The sequence below is a fragment of the Podarcis melisellensis genome (assembly GCF_964234715.1).
Source record: "Podarcis melisellensis genome assembly, chromosome: 14".
NCBI classification, from domain to species: domain Eukaryota; kingdom Metazoa; phylum Chordata; class Lepidosauria; order Squamata; family Lacertidae; genus Podarcis; species Podarcis melisellensis.
The window spans coordinates 44,973,802-44,996,624 of record NC_138546.1 but is presented as its reverse complement, the minus strand read 5'-3'; the positions used below and the strand labels follow the sequence as shown (position 1 = coordinate 44,996,624).

The 22,823-nt window shown below is 44.6% G+C and overlaps 1 protein-coding gene across 8 annotated transcripts in view; it reads left to right on the top strand.

Annotated features, from left to right (window-relative positions):
- Positions 1 to 14,644, top strand: part of NEO1 (neogenin 1) — a 105,182-nt gene extending 90,538 nt beyond the window's left edge. For 5 of the 8 annotated variants that reach the window (XM_081887589.1, XM_081887585.1, XM_081887590.1 and 2 more), the window contains 4 exons: positions 4,442 to 4,600; positions 7,731 to 7,988; positions 9,050 to 9,186; positions 11,031 to 14,644. In XM_081887589.1, coding sequence (XP_081743715.1) covers positions 4,442 to 4,600; positions 7,731 to 7,988; positions 9,050 to 9,186; positions 11,031 to 11,114 — 638 coding nt within the window. In that variant the 3' untranslated portion in view covers positions 11,115 to 14,644. Of the gene's footprint in view, positions 1 to 4,441; positions 4,601 to 7,730; positions 7,989 to 9,049; positions 9,187 to 10,885 lie in introns of all 8 variants that reach the window. The other 3 variants (XM_081887592.1, XM_081887591.1, XM_081887587.1) reach the window with 2 other exon arrangements.
- Positions 14,645 to 22,823: the final 8,179 nt, after the last annotated feature.

Sequence of the window (22,823 nt, the reverse complement as noted above, 5' to 3'; positions counted from 1 at the left end):
GGCGATATCTGGTTTTCAATATCACAGTAACTTACCAGCTAAACATTTCAATGTTATCAGCAGCTAAACCTCACAATATCACCAGCTAAACATTGCAATCTACCACAATGTCTGAAATAAGGATGGAACTATACAGAGCAGAACAGGACAATGTCATGGCAACTGCTACTACCTAGGGGTCTAAAACGGATAAATGACAATATTATCAATCATCACACACTCAGTTTCATCAGCAGGCAAGCCAGAATGCATCCCAACAGAACTTTACATTTGGGGCTTGCCTACCAAATGGTGGCCTTCAGGACAATCCAAAGTATGGTGATGAGTCATAGTGCATACAAACAATCTGGGACTGTCAGGCTGCAAGCAGACCTTCTAGGAGGCAGAAGCAGCTTGCCATGACCACAGTATGTGTTTGTGGTGGTGGAACAATCAATGGCAACTTGCGAGGCCACACGGCAGTGGCGGGAGCTGGCGGCAGTAGCGGTGGCAGCCTACAAGGCCTTGCAGTGGTGATAGTGACGGCAGTAGCAGGAGTGGCCTGTGAGGACTCATGGCAGCGATAGGAGGTAGCGGCAGTAGTGGTGGTGGCCTGCGAGGCCTTGCACTGGTGGAAAAAAGTGGCAGCAGTAATGGCAGTGGCTTGCAAGGCCACACGGCAGTTACAGTAACAGTGGCAGCCTGCAATGCCTCACTGTGGTGACAGGGAGTGACGGCAGTAGCAGGGGCGTGCGAGGCCTTGTGGTGGCAATAGAACATGGCAGCAGTAGTGGTGGCAGAGTGCAAGCCCTCACGGTGGCAGCACAAACAGTAGCGCCCTGCAAGTCCTCGCAGCAGTGACAGAGAGTGACAGCAGTAGTGGTGGCCTGCAAGGACTTGTGGCAGCAATGGGAGGAAGTGACAGTAGTAGTGGTGGCCTGCAAGGCCTCATGGCAGCGACAGGGAATGACGGCAGCGGCATTGGACTGCAAGGCCTTGCAGTGGTGGCAGGAACTGGCTGCTGTAACAGCATTGGCCTGCAAGGACTTGCAGTGGCAATAGGCTTTGGCATCAGAAGTGGCGGTGGCCTGGGAGTCCTTGCCGCAGAGGACGGTGGGGACTCGTAGCAGTAACAGGAGGTGATGGAGGTAGCCACATCCTGCGAAGCCTTGCGGTGGCAACAGGAGGTGACGGCAATAGTAGTGGCAGCCTGTGAGGCGTTATGGTGACACAAGCAGTGGGGCTTGTGAGGCCTCGCCGTGGTGGCAAGAAGTGGCGGTCTGCAAATGGCGGTAGTGGGAGGCTGTGGCAAAAGCTGTGGCAGCCACCTCTGCTTCTGCCAGCGTCTCCTGCCACCACCACAAGGCCTCACAAGCTGCTGCTACTGCCACCGCCGTGAGAAGACCATGCAGGCTGTTGCTGCTTTTGCCACTGCCGCAAGGTCTTGCAGGCCACCACTACTGCAGCCAGCATGACAGGGCCTTGCAGGCTGCCGCCACTTCTGCTGCCACTGCCATGGCAAGGCTTTCTCTGCAAAAACCTGCTCTTTAAAGCTGAATCAGAGCAAACTAAATCCACAATAAACCCGAATAGCCGTTTGTTTTACAAAGTGGGTTTTACAAAGTGGGTTTTCATGGGGAAAGTCTTGAAGCAAAAAAAGGGGGGGCGCTACAACATCAAGCTTTAAAGCGCAGACCATTGCCTAGAAAGAGTGGGGCAAAAGGTAAGTATAGATAAGCCATGTGCTGGGTAAGGTGAACAGAGGCATATAGACAATAAAGATCACAAGACAGGAAGAAGAAAGCAAAGGGGAAAGATGGTGGTCCGGTCCCTCAGGGTAGTGTTGTCGGATTACTAAAAAAAAAAAAAAAGGAAAGGTTGGAGACATCAACAGCCCTTTAGGAAACAACATTTGGAACAAATGAACTACTGTGAAATAATGTGCCCACACTTAGTCACTTTGACCCAAAAATCTATTTCAGAAGTCTTGGCAGCTGTGAAAAGGTTAATGTGTTATTCACCACCACTATGTAGAAACATTTGTATGTAGAGCATCCAGTGTAAAATTAAGTTTTCCTGTTTTCAGTTTTCCTTTACCATGGTGGTCTGTTGCTGTTGGATTTGGTTTTTATTTGCATTTCTGTTTACTGTTTTTGTACTGTGTAACTCTTCTGCTTAGATAATATGAAAACATAACTTTGCCATAGTTAAGCATTAAGCAGAGCCCCTCAGAAAAACATTGCAGTGTATTCCTGGTGTCCATGCAATACCTGAGTCTGGCATTTTTTTAATATATAGATTTTGAACAAATTTGAAGTGTATTTCATTCTGAATGCAAGTCAGTGGTACTTAAGTCTTCAACATGCAAATGCGTGCTCGGTTTGGCCTGGGCTACCTGAGATGTAATAGGCCTTTTTTTTTACTGTGAATCCAAATCAGCTTCAGCCCAATTTCTGACTTACACTATTAATAGACATTGCAGGGATGCCATAAAGTGTTTTTCAGCACAGACCCTCAACATTCTCTTTAGGTGTAACAGTGATCCACACTGTGGGTTTGTTGTATGCTACCCACCCAGTCCAGTCTGCAAAGTTCAGATAAAAACACTGGGTAACACTGCAGAGGAGTTGTCATCTCTCAGCTTAAACACAACATGCAGTAGGGGTCTAATACCTCCGAACAACATTGTGGGGTTGCTGTAAACCACCCAGAATATTCAGTGTGAATTACATTACAGGATTGTCATAAATTCAGTCCCCTCAATCTACTAGAGTATGGGGACAATGCAATGTGTTACAATGCTTTGTAATTTGCAATAGTAAGTTTTTCTTTAAGTTTCACACTGAACAAGAATAGATTTCGAGTAGGAATTATTTTCCTTGCTGCTAGCTTTTGAGGGTATCCCTCCCTTGTGGTTGGGGCAGACAAGCTAGCACCAATTCCCAGTTACATTAAATCTTGGATTTCTCCATTAACTCTCTATAGATACGTCTTGCTTCCATTCCTGGAAGTAAGTAGCATCTCAGTATGTACCAGGAGTGACATTTCTAGACAATTAAATGGTTTTCGCTGTCCTTTTTATATCTTTTTTGTCTCCTCTATCCTTTTAACATCTTTTTGGGGGGAGGGTTTCTCCTGTTTCTATTGGAGGAGGAAATAGGAGAGGGATGGAGGCAGAGGCATTTTGCACACAATGCTAGGTCAAACCATAATTAGAACAAAGGAGCAAGTGTGTATGTTCCTGGGAAAAGGATTGTGGTCACTTTGCTTTTTCTCTCCAGGCCTGCTGTTGCAGTGCTGTTTTGAGCTAAGCCATGGTTCGCTTAGTGTTATGTTCAAACCCAGGCTTGTGATTTATCTCACTTCAGGCAAACAGCAAACTGTAACCTTTTTCACCTGCCACTTCCAGCCAGTTCCACTATACACATGCCCCTGAGATGATTTTTGTGCAAACCTTGGGTTTTTTCCCCAAGCCTGTTGATATTTCCGTCTTGTGCATGTCTGTTTTGGCTGCATAAGGATCAGCACTTAAGGAATGAGTTGAGCATTAGTAGGAATGGTACCTAAATCATGGTTAAAGGTTGGCTGCAAACTAAGCTGTGAAACCATGATTTGAAATGGGTTTGCAAACGATTGCATGTGTGTTGAAAAGACCTTGGTAAAGTCCATTTCTTTGTTTGCCAGATGACAAACCTCTCTTGCTGGTGCCTCCTTATACACTTGTCATGGTGACAGGTTTGATTCACAAAGCATAAACCATGGTTTTACTGTACGTTTAGGAAGCTAAAAAGAATTAAAGCAGCAAACCATGGCCAGAATTTAAGCAGGGTTCATAATTACATAGGCACCAGGCCTTTTTCATTAACTGTTAACTCTGTTCTACGCCCCCCTCCCCCAGGATGGTTTGCTTATAGTTTTATTTCCTGGGATGTTTTCCATTCAGTTGTTCATCCTTTTTACTACCCTTGCAGACTTCCTATTAATCTACCTCAGTACAAAATTCCAAAATGTGAGCTTCAGTGTTTTGCAATATTCTCAGTTTCTTATTAAGATCAGATGCACAGAGTCTCTCCTCAAATCAACCAGAATTCCTGTTTGCTCAGGAAGTTCAATTCTGTTCTGTAACAGTTTATATAACTTGAATTCATATTCAAATCCCACATGTTTAATGCAACAGAAAACATGGATATGATTTTCTAAAATATAATCACCCAGAGAACCCTGGCTATGAAGTGATTCAACTGCAATAAATAAATATTGGAAAAATGGGGGAATTCCTTAATTCCTTCAAATGGGTGTAGAGATGGCCTGTCATGGCAAAATGGACTTTGTTGTTCCAGAACCTTGAGGATAGTGTGCTGGTTTTTAATGTGCTTTTTTGTGAAATGGGTGGGGATGCACTTCTGCATGCATGCTGGTTGGTGTGTGTTAAGCATTTTTTCTGTCTTATATTCATTCGCAGCTGTGATTAGTGCTCATCCCATCCATTCCCTTGATAACCCCCACCATCATTTCCACTCCGGCAGCCTCGCTTCTCCAACCTGCAGCTATCTCCATCACCAGGCAAACCCATGGCCAGTTGGCACATCCGTGTCCCATTCAGACAGGGCTAATTCCACAGGTGAGAAGAATGTCCTGGGGCAGCCATTAGTAAAAGATGCAAAGACAAGAACTTCTGGGACATACTCAAATCCAATTTTTGTGATTGTGTGAGGGGGAGGGATGGGTGTTTATATAATTATGCTAGAGATGTCCAAAGATTTGTTTAGGATGCAATCCTAAGTCCATTTACTAGGAAATAAGTTCTGCTAGGTCAAAAAAGACTTATTTCTAAGTGCATATGTATAGGACTGAGCTGTCTTGTGATCTTTTTTTCCCTTTTCCGTTCTGCAAAAGTGCTTGAAATGCACATGCAAGTCTCGCTTTCTGAACATTACATGTTCCTGAGAAATGGTTGGTTGGGCAAGTGTTCGCATAACGAGCCAACTGTTTCCAGTGTTTTCTGTGTGGAACATCTCATTGCTTTCCCAACAGTCTGATAAAATGAGAGGACTGGAGGAGCATCACATTTTCCTGCTGTGTATCTATAGCATGACCCCCGCCCCGTAACTCTCCCACAGATCTTCCTCCACCTCTGATCTGCGCTGCTGACCTGTTTTGGCAGTGATAGCCCTGCCCCTTTGCTGCTATTTTGGAACCAGTCTGCCTTCCTCCTCCCCTTGCCTGGATGTGGCCAGTGAGTCAGAAGCACTTCTATGTGAACTTGTAAGAGAGGCCAAGCTGAGCAACATGGCAAAGCCTTCTGTGTTGGTGCAGCCGCCAGTGCCTTCCACCTCCTCCTCTTCCCTCCTCTGGTGCCCAAAGCCAGCAGCAGCACCGGTTCCTACTCCTCTAGTGGCTGCTGCAGTGATGAGACCTATCTGCTCAGCTCCTGCAGCAGCAAGGCTGCCAAGGAGGAAGCCAAGCCCTTCTTCATCCTTTTCATCCTCATTGGCCTGGCTGACTCTGTGAGCTGGGCTCTGACATGCTCTCCACTGCTTCTTTGCTAAGGGGCAGTGGCTCAACCTCCATCTCAGCTTTGCTCTCAGCCTTGGCCCACCTCCTCGGTGCCAGAGGAGGAAAGAAGAGGAGGGAGGAGGAGGAGGAGGAAGAAGGCCGCAGCTGTACTAGCAGAGGAGACTCTGGCATGTCACTAAGCTTGGCCCTTTCATGCCTTCATTCTGCTATTGTCGCAGGCTCATGCAGTGTCACTGCTGGTTGGCTGACTCACTGGCCAGATCCAGGCAAAGGGAGGGGGGACTGGTTCAAAAACCAGGGGCAAATGGGACAGGGCTGCCTCTGCTGCCAAGAACAGGCAGTAGATCAGTAGTGTAAATGGGAGATGGAAGAAGATCTGGGGAGGGTAATGGGGGGCAGGATCATGGCAGTGTAGATACACAGAAGGAGAACATTGGGCTTTCTTTTGAAATACTGTAAATTGCAACATTAGGGGAAATCATTCTCACAGGTCCTCGTGTTCAGATAAGTGAATTTTTGCATAACAAGTGTGTGGATAGTGGGACCTCCATGTGTTTGATTTCTTTGTTTAAAAATGACGACACCATTACTTTTCAGTCATGACCAAATGTTTAATTGTATAACAGCGTTAGCATTTTGAGCTCTGGGGCTAGGGTTGTTGGTTCGACGTTGGTTAAGAGACCTTGCAAGTAAGAAGGAAATTGGCTGCTGCTCTTATGCCCAGGAATAAATTTAAGAATGAACAATGCCCCTATCATATTTGGAATCATCCCATCCTAACTTTGCATCTGGATTACAAAAGGAAAAATAATACTACTTTTAAAGTTGTTTTATTCCAAAGGCCCGCCTGCCCTCCCTGTATAATCTGTGGATGGCATTTAATCAAGCACAGTTTGAACATTATTATGGTACTGGTAAGTTGTGTTTAAACAGCAGGATAGTACAGAAGTAGGCTTAGTTTGCATTCCTGAAGTATGTATATTTAATTTTGATAGCTGCTTCTCGAGGGGTTCAGCCAGCTCCTAAAAGCTTGAGGCACCTTATTATGTGTATGCAGCGCTGCTGTTATTCGCGCTTTGGGAAATAACCTGAGAACATGCAGTTAGAGTGACAGACTGTTAGAATTCTTAAAGTAAAATAAATTCTGGGACTCCTGTCTGTAGGTTGCTTATTGTTCTGAATTGTAAATATAGTTCTACTATTACTATTACCAGAATGCTTCTTTTGCCAGTGGCTAAGTTTTCAAGCATATTATGGCAAGCTCATATAAGACACCCACCCTGTTTCTGAGACCTTTATCTTGCTAAAATTATTATACACAGCATTTAAGTCAAATGAATGCTGTTGCAATAAAAGCCTTGTGTGCAAGGGTAAAGCATGGATGAGCATGTGTGCAAGGCTGTAATACAGCAAAAAAAAAAAGTGGGATTCCCAAGATTACCACTCTTATATGGTATTTGCAGATCTTCAGCAAGATTAGATTTTTCTAGTGGCTTGCATATTCTAAATTTACATAATTTATTTGATCCATTTTTTCATGATGCTGATCTAGTTTCTTTAGCTGATAATTTAGATTTGCATGATTCACTGCCTCTTCATAAAGCCTGTGAACAGATAAAACATAGTAGCTTTGTGGCAAGAGCAATCCCCTTGTTTAATTAGAGTACTAATGGCTTTTTATTCTTCTTTTGCAATAGTGGGCTAAAGTAAAACTTACATTGGAGCACCCATTATATTCATTAATTATACAAGCAATAGGAAAATTGGCAGAATTGAAGTATCTTGTAACAAATGTAGATAAGATGCAACTACTTATGAACCATCCAGTTAAGAAAATTGTGCTCTAGCTCAAAGACAGATGAGTACAAAGCAAATTTAAGGGAATTTTAGATAACCAAGTAAATCAGTTTGTGTTTTAATTCACTGGTTATTTGTGTGGCAGTAAGACCATTCTGGGGGGGAAATGGCTGCTCTTTTTCAGAAGAAGATAGCTTTGAAAAGCAGAAGAACCTACTAGCAGACTGTGGAATTACCTAAATACCAGCTTAATGGCTAGGTGTACCTCTGGATGACTTGTTCATTGTCTCAATTGTTTAGAGAATATATCTCACTGGTGAGGTGACCTAACTCCACCAAACATCTCTGGTGAAAGGATGTTCAGAGACGCTGGTTTAGTGCTAGCAGGAGTGTTTTGTTAAAGTAAAAGAGAATGTTCATATTCTTTTCAAACCCAGAATCTGTTCGGAATACACCTAGCACAGATACCATGCCAGCTTCCTCATCTCAGACATGTTGTGCTGACCACCAGGAGCCAGAAAGTGCCACAGGATCTTATCTGCCCAGTACGCAGGAGGAGGAGACGAGCCAAAGCCTCCCTACTGCCCATGTTCGTCCTTCTCATCCTCTGAAGAGCTTTGCAGTGCCAGCAGTTCCACCCACTGGGGCAACCTATGACCCTGCCTTGCCAAGCACACCTTTATTATCCCAGCAAGGTGAGTGCGAAGGAATTACTGCTGTCGAAAGCCGAGTCGTGACTGTAATGCACAGTTTAAAGGAGCTGACAAACTGACAAGTGATGGGCAGCAGAGCTAAGCTGCTTCCTTGATATCTTCAGTAATTGATTTGGATTTGATTTAAGATTTGTATGCTGTTTTGCCAACCACAAGCCTGAGCTCAAAGCGGTTCACAGCAGTAACAAAGCACTAACAAATAAAAAGCAACACTTCGAAATGCAAAATAAATATACAACAAATGAATCAAAACAACAAAAAATCGGGGGGGGGGGAGACATAGAATACCAATCAAACAGAATATATGTTTGGAACACCAGTTAACCTGAGGCAAGAATCAAAACAGCTATCATTCAAGCCAGACCTATGTTTTATGTTTACACGCTCCCCTCCTGTCTCTCACACTCAAAAGGCTCTCACCCTGAGGCACTAATCACTTCTCTCTCCTACCACAGCCTATCAGCCAGCAGTCAAAATATTTATTAACCCCATATTATAAGGGGAAAAATCATACAAACCAGGCATACAACACCAACTTCCCTCTTGCCTCCTACCTGTTTGTGTGTGCAAAATCCGTGACATCAGGTTCTCACCCAGGAGCATCCAACTCTACATTGTTTCACAAGAATCTAAAACATTTCTCCCATCTAGGAAAAATGTATATTCCCATTCAAATGTTTTCAGCACCTTGCTCATTCTCCCAAAGATTCATCCCAGTTGGAGATAAGTTATGGGAACAAGTTTTTGCCTAAGTGAAACTACCCCTTACTTTCTAAGTAGCTTTGAGTGAGGCCTTTCTGAATTACTCTTGACATGGGCCTGATATAGCATGCTTAGTAGCTAATTTCTGTCAAGTAATGCCCTTTAAAATCCAGGGTAGCAGTATTGCATAATGGAGAAGGTCAATGGTATCTCATCAGAAGACTGGGAGACAATTTAGGGACACGTCAGCAATATAAAGTATGGATCTTCACAAGTGTCTTACTCATCTCTCACTCCAACCCTGATTGCAGAAGGCTAATCCTGGTCATATTTGTGTTAAGCCTCTAGCCATCCAGTTCATTCAGTGAAGACTGCATCAATTGGCACCCTAGGGAGAACTCGACCTCCTATGCCAGTCGTGGTACCAAGTGCCCCTGAAGTCCAGGAAACAACAAGGATGCTCGAAGACTCAGAAAGTGTAAGTAGCCTGCTTAGAAGGTAGCCTAACGTCCATCACATACAAAACCTTGGTAGTGAATGAGAGTAAAAATAGAATTCAAATTAAACATATTTTTGAGAACTAAAAGATGGTATAAGGCACTTATGGTACAATAGTTTTTCAGAAGTCTCCTTCGTGGAATAGCTCCCACCAACTTTTTTTGCTTTGCTTTGCCATTTGAGTGAGGCCTTCTGTAAAGATCACTAAACTTCGTAAAAGACGATACTAACCTGATGATAGTGTGTTACCTAATAATACATGTGTAAGCTGCTCACATTGCTACTGTTCGCCAGGCCTCTGCCCATCAGTAACTCTGCATTTCTGCTCTGAAAACCCCTTCCTCTTCAAGAGTGATGATTGTGGTAGGGCTGTAGCTCCATGATAATGCATGGACTTTGAATGTGTAAGGTCCCAGGTTCAGTTAAAAAGATCTGAAGTAGCAGAGCTGGGAAAGAGCTCTCTGACTGAAAAGTTAGCAGGCCCCTGCCAGTCAGAGAGAGCAAAGCTTGAATAGATAGACCAGTGGTTTTTATCTTTTTATAAGGCAGCTTTGTATTTCCATATGAACATTCTCCCGTTCTTCATATAATTTCTTTACAACTTGAAATAGTGCAGCTGGAAGCCATCCAACTGAGCACCAGCCCTTTCTAAAATGTTATGCTTTGCGGTGGACTGATGTACACTATTGGCTTTTCTTCCTCTTTTTAAGGCAACTTGATTGTTAGTGATGAGTGGGTCTCATTCCAAAGATTCCATATCAGATTTGGAAATTTGAGTTCATCTAAGAAAGGAAAAGCTAATGTGATACCTTCCAAGTGTTGTTGTAGTCCAGTTCCCATCTGCCCCACCTAGCCTAGCTAATGGTCAGGGATGGGATATATAGTCCAACAACTTCTGGAGGGCAAAGTGTTTGCTTCTCCTGATTTAAAGCATAGATGGAGTAAAAAAATAAATCTCATAATGTCTAGGAACCCAGGGTAGCCCAGGGTTAGCCAACATGATGTCCTTATTAGACTCCAGATCCCATCATCCCTCTCCATTGACCATACTGGCTGGGGCTAATGGGAATTGGAGTCCAACAACATCAGCAAGGAATCATATTTGTCTACCCTTAGACAATTGGCTCTTGTTAGAGATAACCCTTCATTGCTCAGCTTAAAGAAACTATCTTTCATTTTGAAAAGCCAGGATAAGTTTCTTGTTGTAAAAGACTTGGAACATACAGGCAAGCTCATTGATCATTTTTCATTACTTCTGTTTTCTTGCATAAATATTTTCTCAAGGACAGACTCAACATTTTTACATAGATGGGTCCAGTATTTTAAAGTCTGTGGAAGAATAAGGATACAATATCTTCCAAGTTCAGCTTTTTGTGTATTCCCTTGGAGTTTAGCAAGTTGTCTATCACTTTAATATGCACTCTGAGAAACTCCAACTCATCAAGATTTTTCAGCAAGATTTGGGTGGCAGCTGGAACATGCCTAGAGTACTTCTTCATAGATAGTGCCTTGGGTGCAAAAAGTTGATGATTTCTTTTTCTTTTTCCTCTTTCCCTGTGTCCCTACCTGCCTCCCTAATCACATTCTCTCTCATTAATTCACTGTTTGTCTGGGGGTTGTCTGCATGTTGAATTCTGGTGCTGCATCTCCCCACATCTTTCTCCTTGCATGAAAAATAGGATGGGGACATTTCCATTTCTGTAGTAACGCAATCCATCTAATAGATGTGACTTTGCTGTCATGTTCCATATCCTCACCATATTCTTCCCCCACCCAAAACAATGCAGCTCATCTTGCCGAGTAACCCTGTTAAATCTCCTGCAGAATTATGAACCAGATGAGCTGACCAAAGAGATGGCCCACCTGGAAGGACTAATGAAGGACCTTAATGCCATCACAACAGCATGACCACCTTCCCCAAGAAAGGACTCCAAATCCTGTTTCACAGGTCTTGGGACTTAATCTTGGAGCACAAGGAAATGTACAAAGACTAGGGGACAGCACAAGAGGGATATTCAACCAGCTGCAGTATCAGTGCCAATGCTGGTTAACCAAGTGACTTTTCTATTCATTACCTGAAATGAACCTGTTGGAAAGTTGGATTCCACTTCCTGCTAAGATGTTGCAAGAAATGGCTGAGGGAGACGCGCCGATGTGATGAAATCCAGTATACAGACAAAGAAGTGGACTTAGCATTAATTTGAGTCAGGTTTTGTCTCAGTGCTGTGACCTTCCCTGCATTTTCAGTGTTGGACATTCACATTTATGTACAATTTTATTTGTGTGTTTTTATTTTATTGTATCTTTTTTATTAAAAAAAAAGTGTAACCTGAAGAAAAAGAAATTTGTGTTGTTTCCCACAGCCTAGACAGATGTTTGATTGCTTGTTCTATTGTGTACGGGAATTCATTGCCAGTGTGGAATGTTCGGTTTGTTTTATGTTTTATTTTTTATTTTTAGTGTGTGTATAATTATATCACCTTCCAGCAGTTAATCCATGACCTTGGGGGATGCTGCATCACTATTTGTAAGCTTTTTTATTTTTATATTATAATTATTAAAAGCCTGACTAGATTCTCTCTCATCACTGTGAGATTAGCTGCCTGTTTGGATTGAAATCTAACACTGAGAAACTTTTTGTTTGTTTTATGTTTGCCTTTTCAATATGGGGTGGAGGTAGGCACTGGGAAGGAAGCCACTGAGTGGAAAGAGGTTTAACTGTACAATACAGCTTGATCCATATGAGTAGCCCCAACATCCCTTGGAGAATGCCCAGATGAGCAAATGTAATGTGCAAAGCGAGTGATTCTGAATAGTAATTGCAACAATTCCCTCATCACAGTGATTGGGGAAAGTGCTACAGTTATCACAGGAATGGCCCCTGACTGTGTCTGTGATTATCAGTTTGCACATTACCTCTGCCTGTGTAAGCACATGCCAGGACACACTTGGCATTACTCATGTGAACAAGAAAACCTATTGTGCGGACAGGCTCTAAGTCGTGAAACAGATTTTTTAAAAACAACAACCACCACCTATCATTTGCTTTGTGAGCTACTCATTAAGTGAGTCTGGCTATTAAATGGATGGGGGCTGGAAGCTTTATTGAGAAATGTAGGGTTGTTTAGCATCAGATACCACAGTGTGTCTTGGCAGCAGAAATTTCTGTTTTAATGTTTTATTTGAAAGATAACCTCTTTAACATTTACATTGCATCTTGAGTTTTATTCCAGATCTTTTAATGTACAGAGGTTAGTAGTAGATTGGGGGGGCACTTTTCCCTGTAGTTGTACACCGTCCCATAGGTCTTCAAAAATACCTTCAGTGTTAAACCACAATTAGCAAAACATCTTTTGCAGGCTTATTTATTCTAAACGGAAACAAAACCTAGGCGTACAATGTTTGTGACTCAGGTGCTGCTTGAAAAAAAAAGGGAAGCTAAAAGGAGATGTTATTTCCTTTATACTATTTGCTGCCCAGTTTGACATACCACCATCCTCTCTATTGGGTGGTGACTTAACATAATAAAAGAGACTGATTTTGTAAAAAAAAAATCCCGCTGCTTTTGGAATTCAGGTGTACACTCAAAAGGGTTGGAAGGTGGAAAAGAAGCAAAAGGTCATAATAGGTAGTTTTCTTTAGCAAATTTGTTCTGTGTAAAGCAGTGTTATTTTAGGGTCAGTATTAGCAGTGCTGTTGGAGGAAATAGCCCATAACCCTTGGAGTTTGCAGTGCTCTGATCTGAGGCAGACTTCACTGGATCCTTTAAATTGCCATGTGAATAAGGCTAGAATGGTTTTTATTGCTGGCTAACTCAAGTTTGAAAACACCCAGCCACTGCTCTCTACTGAGAACCAGTATCAGGAGAGAATTACTTAAAGGGATGAAGAGGTAGGGCTAAGGTGGGATGCTTAACCCTTCCCAGCCCTTCCCTTTCTTTCCCTGAAGCAACTCCTTCAAGCTGCTTTCCCTTCACAGAGTTCCAGACTCGTATTTGCTTTCTGGTTTTGTATCAGCAGATTCATCTTGAAGATTTCTTGGAAGCAATTATGGAAAATAGGGATGCCGACAGACTAAAATTGACTAGTGGTTTCTGATGGTGAGCACTGAAGAAATGTATTAATTCATTCTGATTAGCAGCTATAACATATGCATAAGAAAAGCCATTTATTTTTTAAATACTGTACTGAATTTACAGTGGGATAATTAAGTGCCATGTTCACCTAGCTCAGTGTTCTGTCTTCCAACAGTAAACATCCTAATGCCCCAGAGACATTCACAGTCCTAGTACGTGGGTGTAGATTCCTCCCCAGTTTATTCTCATAGGTTAATAGGATGCTTATTTGGGGTTGGGGCAGTCAGCAAAAAGTCCATCATAAGAGCAAACTGGCACACCTGCAAAATAGGCATTGAGTAAAATTAGATGAGGTTTGGGTTGGGGAGAGAGAAGGATTCAGACACTGGCCTGGATCCAATTATCTGTTCTCTGTATGTGTGGTGGAGGTTTTTATTTTCCTTAATACTTTGGTATGCAGAAGGAAGGGGAGAGGTGCCACACACACACACACACGCATGCCTCATAAATCAGAAAGAGCTTCCAGTGAGGGAGAGGAGAATTTTTTAATAGTACATTAAAAGGCCCACAGGTGTTGAAATGCACTTCTCTGGATCTGGGCTATTTGGTATGATCCAGAGCCCTGTATAATCAGGGTGGGCATCTGTAATCAAAAGGGGCTTCCCATTCCTGCGAAAGGGAATGTTCCATGTGACTGTTTTCCTTTGTACATGCAAAGTTCTTGTGAAGAACAGGAAATCCTTTATGTAGGGTCCTCATTGCGTCCACTGAATTCAGTTAGTGCACGCATTCCGCTCCTCAGATGTGTACATTTCTCTTTCATATCTATACCCAAAGAAATTCCATCATGTGTACTCAGTATTTCCCCCACTGGTGGATTTTTGTGAATATATTGCTACTTTACGTCGAACACCATGAATGTCAATATTGCCATGAATCTGGGAATGGGGTGGGGGATATTTTTAATAATAAAACAACTGTTCAAAGTTGGTTTTTTAAGGTTAAAACAAAAAAGGAAACATTTATTCAAGTCAGTGTACAATATGTATTGCACTTTTTCACATTTTAACACTGTTTTTTACATATCTTGTGATTTTAAATTTGGAACATTGTGTATCTTGTAGTGTCATAGCTAAGCTGCTCTGCAGCAGCTTCCTCCAGCTGAATATGGAGAAGGGGGTGGGAAGACCTCTGTATATTGTTTTACAGTTCTGATGTAGGAGAGTTCTGAGGACTGCTGTAAACTTCTTCCTTTCTGTACATTTTTTTCCTGTAGTATTTGCTGTATACTCTATAAATTTTTAATACTGTCATGTTTATTATTTGGTATTGGATATCCAATACACTTTTTTAATCTAATCGAGTTCTGCCTTTGTCTAGAGTTTTGTTTGTGTTTTAAAAAACTTTTGTCCTTGCATTTTAGCAGTGTCCCTCGATGAGCATTTCAGAACACTGAAGCCCCAGTTACGTTCTGGAACAAGGGTGCGGTGTTTGAGAATAATTTCTTTAAATTACAATGTAACTGAACTATTTATAATTATTTTAAGAGGTGGTAGGTAGGAACACAACCTGTTGGAATTCTGGTCCAGAAATGAAGACACTGGAGTTAGTCACATATCCATTCTTCCATCATGGAACCACAAGGTGGTATACATTCCATTCTCAGGAGGGAACCCATCCGTGCATTGACCCGGACACAAACCTGCTTAGCTTCAGCAATATGGTGGCCTCAGGTGCCTAACACAGCTGTTGGACACAGAGCTCAGCACTGTTTCACTGAATTGTTTGAAACAATTGTTAGAAAGGGCTTTGTATGCTGGAAAATGGGAGTTAATTTATATGTCTATTTATTTAAAGTGTTTATATCTGGCCTCTTTGTAACCAAGAGTACAAGGTGGCTCACAATAATTCAACAAATTTAGCTAAATTCAACTAAAGAGCTGGAAAAAGCTACAAAATTCCATTTAAAAGTAGAGTAGCTACAAAGATAGCCAGTCATACTTGTGTCTCTTTGCTTCACCCTCTTCATACCTCTGTGGGTTCTGGGAGACCAAGGATGGAGGGGAGTTGGTCACAGCAGGATGGGGAGACCTTGTCTGGCTTCTTCAGCAGCCTGCCTCCACTCTGCCTCTTGTCTCCCCTCTGCTTCTGGCTCTGTTTCTGGACTGCTCTCTGCCACAGCCTCTTCCTGCTCACTAAACTCTTGTTACCTCTTCAGATTCCGACACTTCTTCCCTGCAGACTGCTCCCTCTTCTCCCTCTGACCTCCCATCACTGTCCCACCGCCAATGCCTGTGCCCCTAAAGGTATCTGGCCTTCGGGATGAACAAGATTTCCCATCCCTGGACTGGAACCTTTGTACTGTGTGGTTCCTTTGTTTTTGAAACACAGGTGACAGCAGTAAGCCAGCAGTAAATTACACCAAGCAAGTTGAAGTTAACAAAAAACAGGATTTGCACAGGAGGCCTAATGAGCACAGCAGGTCATCTCCAGCAGGTCTTGCCCCCATGAAGCAGTTGATGAGACTGAAGGCCCCCACCTCCCCACAGCTGCCCTAGTCGCCTCCTCTCCAGGGTTTCCCCCAAGTAATCTGAGACTGCGCCTGCAGCCTGAGAAGCTAACTTCTCTGCCCTATCCATTCCTCTCCTGGTGCTGGGAGACCTGAGAGGGAAGCTTGTTGCAGCAAGCAGGAGGCAGAGACACCTTGCCTCTTCACCAGCTGGACTCCTCTCTGCCTCTTGGCCTTCGTCCTCTCCCACTTCTGTTTCTGAACTTCTCTCTGCTACAGGCTCTCCCAACCCCCTGAGCCCTGTAATCCCTTTAGCTTTCAACATCTCCTTTCCCCCGTCTTTTCCCTCTCTTCCCATTGACCATTTATTGTCATCCTGCCACCACTTCCCGGGTTCTGAACCTTCTTCCCCTGGGGGTTCCCACCCCACCACCACTCTGTGACTACACCAGTCCACGACAACAGGATTCCTTTCTTTAAAAAATTGCCCCACTTGCAACCTAAAGTGCTACCGCCTTTTCTGCCACTGCAGAATCCCTATTGCTTCATTTCCCGGTGGCCGTACACAGCGGTCGAACTGCAGAGGGGAAGAATAAAATAATACCACCAGACCATAATGATCACCTCAATGAAGACGGAGAGACAGGTTGGACAAGGCTTTTGCTCACCTGCTAATTTTCTTGTCAGGCTGGTGTTTAATTAGCTACTCTCTCCCAGCCATTAAGCCACAAATGAGGTCTCCTTATCATCCACTGCTGCGTTGTCACGGCAACTGGTATTTTTAAGTCATCCTGGGATCCCATTTCCCTTGTACTTAGCAAAAAAATAATCTCAATCACTATTAAGGATAATGGCCCTTGATGCCAGGAAGTGGCTGGAGTGGGGAGAGAGAGAAGAAATGGAGGACAGGAAGTGGAATCTCTGGTCCACTTTGTTGCTTAGACGTATCCCAGCCAGTTCAAGGCCACATCGTAAAGATGCTTGAAAGCACAGCAGAAAGCAGTCACCTGGACTCCCCCTCTGGAAATCAGCTTCTAGATAGATTTTGCTTGGAAAGGCAGTGCCCTCTTGCGGTCTTAACAGGAATTTGCGAAAGAAATCATTTGCCAAATTGGTCTGTCTTATGAGTGGACTATTCAAGTAGCAAAGGGGGGGGTGGTTGCCACCAGGGCAGCAAAATGTACCTACTGAGACACCTGCCCCCCATGCAGAATAGCTCTGGGGGTGAGGGGCATTTTCTCCCCTCTGCAAAACATTACCATGTTGCAGCTCGGTCAGAATCTATGCTTTTGCATTAATCATGTATTTCCCTGCATCTGCTACCTCTGTGTTTCTTCCTGACATCTTTTTCTAGATTGTGAACTGCCTCACTCTTTGTAAAGTGCCATGCTATGGATGGGGCTGTATAAATATGAGGACTGGGCATGGATTCGAATTGGAAAAAGACAAATCAGGCCGGTTCAGAGGGATTCAGGTGTGAGTTGATGTGGGCTGAGACAGATGGACAGGTTGGGTTGGACAACCCAGAGCTATCTGGAGCTGTCGTGGGGCAGCCATCAGAGAGGAAAACCCATCTTCCCGAGAGAAGGTAGCAGGAACCTGACTATTCCCGCTTCTCCTTCCTCCCTGATGCCCCCACCCAAAAGGATTGCTCCTCAGCACTCATCAGAGGCATTAGTCTTTTGGGGTGCTCCCTCGAGGCTCCAATACTTTGGCCACCTCATTAGAAGAGAAGACTCCCTGGAAAAGACCCTGATGTTGGGAAAGATAGAGGGCATAAGGAGAAGGGGACGACAGGACGAGATGGTTGGACAGTGTTCTCGAAGCTACCAGCATGAGTCTGACCAAGCAGCGGGAGGCAGTGGAAGACAGGGCTCTTCTTATGTCCTAATTTGGGGACAGGATCCGAGGTGCTGTGGGTGGCCCCCAGGTTGGCCCGGGGCAAATTGACCTGATTGGAAACCCCACATCAGAACTACAAGGCGGATGTGTACAGCCCTAGCATGTACAGCCATTTCGTGTGTGTGTGTTCTGTGTCTAGGGCCACAGCTCACTGCTTGCATGCAAAAGAGCTGGGTTCAAACTTCAGCATCTTGTGGTTGCGCTGACGGGGCCTCTTGTCTGAAACCTTGCAGAGCCACCACACTGAGCTAGATGGGCCCAAGGGTCTGACACTGGTAAGGCAGGTCCCTGTGTTCCTGACTGCACAAACCAGGACTGCTGCTGGGTTCTCCCTCCATTACATCATCAGTAGTGGTGATAATAGTAATAGTAAAGGTAAAGGTACCCCTGGCTGTTAGGTCCAATCGCGGACAACTCTGGAGTTGCAGTGTTCATCTCGCTCTATAGCTTCCAGGTCCTGTGGCCAGCATGACTAAGCCACTTCTGGCAAACCAGAGCAGCGCACGGAAACGCCGTTTACCTTCCCTCTGGAGTGGTACCTATTTATCTACTTGCACTTCGTGCTTTCGAACTGCTAGGTTGGCAGGAGCAGGGACCGAGCAACGGGAGCTCACCCCAACACAGGGATTCGAACCGCCAACCTTCTGAACGGCAAGCCCTAGGCTCTATGGTTTAGACCACAGCACCACCCGCGTCCCTTGATAATAGTAAGTACATAAATAGCCCATCAGCCCAGTACTGCCCACGCTGTCCAACTGGTTTTCCAGGGTCCCCCAAATGAATCTCAGGCACAACTGCCTTTTGTACCCTCTTGCTTACACAGCCTGCACTTGACGGGGGCTCAGGAGAGAGAAAAGCACATTTCACCTTGTTCCTGCCTCATTTCCTGCAGATGCCATAGGGCTGTGCATGGGGAGGGGAGGAATCCTACCTTGCCCAGCCTGGATGCTTTAAATGCATCTCTTTCCTCTTCCATCTACCCACCCATAAAGGACGCAGCAGGGAGGAAGGGAGGGAGGCGGGCGAGGGTGAAGGAGAGGGCACCTCCCTGCTTCAGGGTTTCCCAGAGCGCAGCAGCGGCCAGCCTGCAGCAGCCGCCCTCGCGCTCAACGCTGTGTTCTGCTTGCCTGGTGTTTCCATGGAGCTGGAGAGCACAAGGGGCTCCGCAAGGCTGGGATCTTCCGAAACAACATTGATGCTGGGGGAGGGAGAGGGGATCCCTGCCGGCTTTGTATGCGAGTGTGTGCCTGAGAGAGGAGGAGGGCCTTTTCATTTATGTACTCCTAAAATCCAGGCTTCATTTACTGCTATGGGGAACCTCTGTCCCAGGTTGAGGTGGGCAAATACAGTGCTACCTCGGGTTACAGACGCTTCAGGTTACAGACTCTGCTAACCCAGAAATAGGACCTCAGATTAAGAACTTTGCTTCAGGATGAGAACAGAAATCATGCAGTGGTGGCGCAGCAGCAGCAGCGGGAGGCCCCATTAGCTAAAGTTGTTGTTGTTTAGTCGCTTAGTCGTGTCTGACTCTCTGTGACCCCATAGACCAGAGCACACCAGGCACTCCTGTCTTTCACTGCCTCCCGCAGTTCGGTTAAACTCATGCTGGTAGCTTTGAGAACACTGTCCAAACATCTTGTCCTCTGCCGTCCCCTTCTCCTTGTGCCCTCCATCTTTCCCAACATCAGGGTCTTTTCCAGGGAGTCTTCTCTTCTCATGAGGTGGCCAAAGTATTGGAGCCTCAGCTTCACGATCTGTCCTTCCAGTGAGCACTCAGGGCTGATTTCCTTCAGAATGGGTAGGTTTGATCTTCTTGCAGTCCATGGGACTTTCAAGAGTCTCCTCCAGCACCATAATTCAAAAGCATCAATTCTTTGGCGATCAGCCTTCTTTATGGTCCAGCTCTCACTTCCATACATCACTACTGGGAAAACCATAGCTTTAACTATATGGACCTTTGTTGGCAAGGTGATGTCTCTGCTTTTTAAGATGCTAAAGTGGTACCTCAGGTTAAGAACAGTTTCAGGTTAAGAACGGACCTCCAGAACGAACTAAATTCTTAACCCGAGGTACCACTATAAATGCTCTTAAGACTTTCCCCATGCCATACACACCCTCCACAGCTGCCTGCTCCCTTGGGTGTTTCTCTGCCTGGCTAAAATGTGTCCTTCAACTCTGGTGATGCCTCTCACTTGCCTGGATGGAGGATAGAGGTAGGTAGGTTTGTGCAGGTAGAATGAAAGGTAAAATGTAAATTTATTGCTCCGCCCACCTTTTGCCTCTAGCCCCGCCCACCCCAGCTTCAGTCTTCAGGTTGCTGAGGGGGGATGCAGCCCCCCAGGCTGTAGAAGCCTCCCTGACTCCTGACTTACACCATACATCTTATTTCTTGCACTTGAGTTGCAATATTGTTGAGTGCAAGTGGTTTATTTACACTTGCTTCCTGGTTTTAATGCTTGAGGCTGTGAATGGTTGTAGTGGTTGTGTGAAATGGATGGTTAGTGTGGCTGGATGTACGGTTGGATGGTTGGTCTGGAATCTTAACAGTGCTCTCCAATTTTCTATTATGTTTAGGCATACGGATATTTTTATGTATTTTGTTATGTGAATCATTTGATGTGGTTTTATTACACTTAAACCACTTTGAGGATTTTTTTTTTTTGGATAGCAAAAAATTTGGAAACAATAACAGCAATAATACCAAAGGAAAAAATGTTTGCACAGATTTCAGGTGTTATCACAAAGAAGAAGGAAACATTTAAAATATCAACTCATGGTGCCAGAAGAGAAGGCCAGGATCTCTCTTGCCATCCATATAATTTTAATTAATGTATGCGTGAGAAGTGCCCAAATGAAAAACTTTGCTTTCCTGCGAATCTTTTGCTGCATTTTAAATGGCTTGCATACCACATGCCTGTGCACGAACACAGGAGTACAGAAATTTTAGAGGCACACTCAGCCACACTTTTTCGTAAAGCTTAATTATATAAAAGGGAAGCACAGGGATCACAGCACCTGTGGCTGCTGCTTCATTCAGCTGCTTGTTCTAAATCATGGGTAGGCAAACTAAGGCCCGGGGGCCGAATCCAGCCCAATCGCCTTCTCAATCTGGCCCATGGACAGTCTGGGAATCAGCGTGTTTTTACATGAGTAGAATGTGAATGTGTCCATTTATTTAAAATGCATCTCTGGGTTATTTGTGGGCCATAGGACTTCGTTCATATTTTTTTTTCCAAAATATAGTCCGGCCCCCCACAAGGTCTGAGGGACAGTGGACTGGCCCCCTGCTGAAAAAATTTGCTGAGCCCTGTTCTAAATGGTCACTGTCCTTATAACAGGCTCCTCTGGAAGAGGCCTATTCACCGGGCATTCATCCTGATCTGCTTGCACAAAGCTTATGCAGAGGTTAGACTCAGTCTGGTCTTTACTGAGCATTCGTTCTGATTGGTTTGTGGGGAGGTTCTATCACAATGACTCATCCTGATTTGCTTGCTGCAGTGAATGAATGATGTACGCAGTGAATGGGAAGAAACAGGGGTGGGAAGTGATACAATACATACATTGTCATACAAACAAACCAGCAAATAAGGAGCAGATACAATCTATGTCCCAGATATGCTTTGTGCAAGCAAAGCAGGATGAATTCTCAATAAACAGGTTGTTTGGAAGAGCCCGAGACACTGTGCTGTTTAACATGTTGCAACAACACCGTGTTGCAATGTGTAAAGGGCACTTAGGAAAGTGAGGAAGGTGGGATTATATAAAGAGTATTGGTGAGGGTAGAGATGGGCCTCTCCCTCACTCCTGTGAGAGTGCTAGTGAAAAACGAAGGTGGCGAAGGGAAAAAAGTGTGCCCCATTTGCCCTAATGCCCTGGCCTCCACCGCATCTTGATACTGTCCTTCAGAGACTGGAAACCTAGCCAAGAAAGCAGATACAGAAATAGACATATTTTACTAAGATTTTGTTTTATTATGTCTGTTTTTATATTTCAAACCCCAACCCTACAGCACTTCCCCACCCCCCCAAAAAACACAACCCCCCGAACTTTTTAGCTACTGGGTCAAACCTAATGGGGGTCTTCAGCTGTGGTTAGTGATTTGGTACCTGCTGCAGCAGAATTCAGAAACCTGAACATCGTTTATCGTCAAACCAAGCCAAAGCACCTGTTTACAATGGGTGACTTTTTCTCATTTCCAAGAGAGGCAGTTGGGAAAGCAGGTGCCTGGGGAAGGGAGGAACAGGGGCAAGGGGGGGTTTACTCTGAATGCAGATGTGACCATCCCAGTTTCCAGGATGTGCTCAAAGATGTGGTATTGCGCAGCACATAATTCCTCACTGTACTGGCCACCTGCAAACTATCCACCTTCATCCCTTGGAAAGAAACTGTTGAGTTCTATCAAAATATCTTGATTACCAGTGGGGGCCGGGGGGGGGGGGAGAGAGAAATCTTCAAAGCTGATCTCTCCATTTTGGTTGCAGGTGCCTTCGTTTGTTCCTTTGGGGGAGTGAGATGGGGCACAATACTCCTCTACACCGTGTAGGCAACACGGTGGTCTGCAGATGTTGCTGGTCTGAGGCTCCATTGACCAGGCTAGCTGGGGTTGAGGAGACTTGGAAGAAGAAGAAGAAGAAGAAGAAGAAGAAGAAGAAGAAGAAGAAGAAGAAGAAGAAGAAGAAGAAGAAGAAGAAGAAGAAGAGTAGTAGTAGTAGTAGTAGTTTGGATTTGATATCCTGCTTTATCACTCCCCTTCAGGAGTCTCAAAGCGGCTAACATTCTCCTTTCCCTTCCTCCCCCACAACAAACACTCTGTGAGGTGAGTGGGGCTGAGAGACTTCAGAGAAGTGTGACTAGCCCAAGGTCACCCAGCAGCTGCACGTGGAGGAGCGGGGAATCGAACCCAGTTCACCAGATTACGAATCTATCGCTCTTAACCACTACACCACACTTGGAGTACAACAACATCTGCAGGGCACCACATGGCGTACTCCTGCTTAAGCATTTTGAAAAGGATGGTGTGTGCCATGGAAGCAATGGGGCCAATTGTATTGTTGCCTTTTTACACGCACCTTGCTTAGCTCCAGATGTCTCGGGGAAGCAGGCGTGCCTCCCTCCTTTTGTCCTCACAACA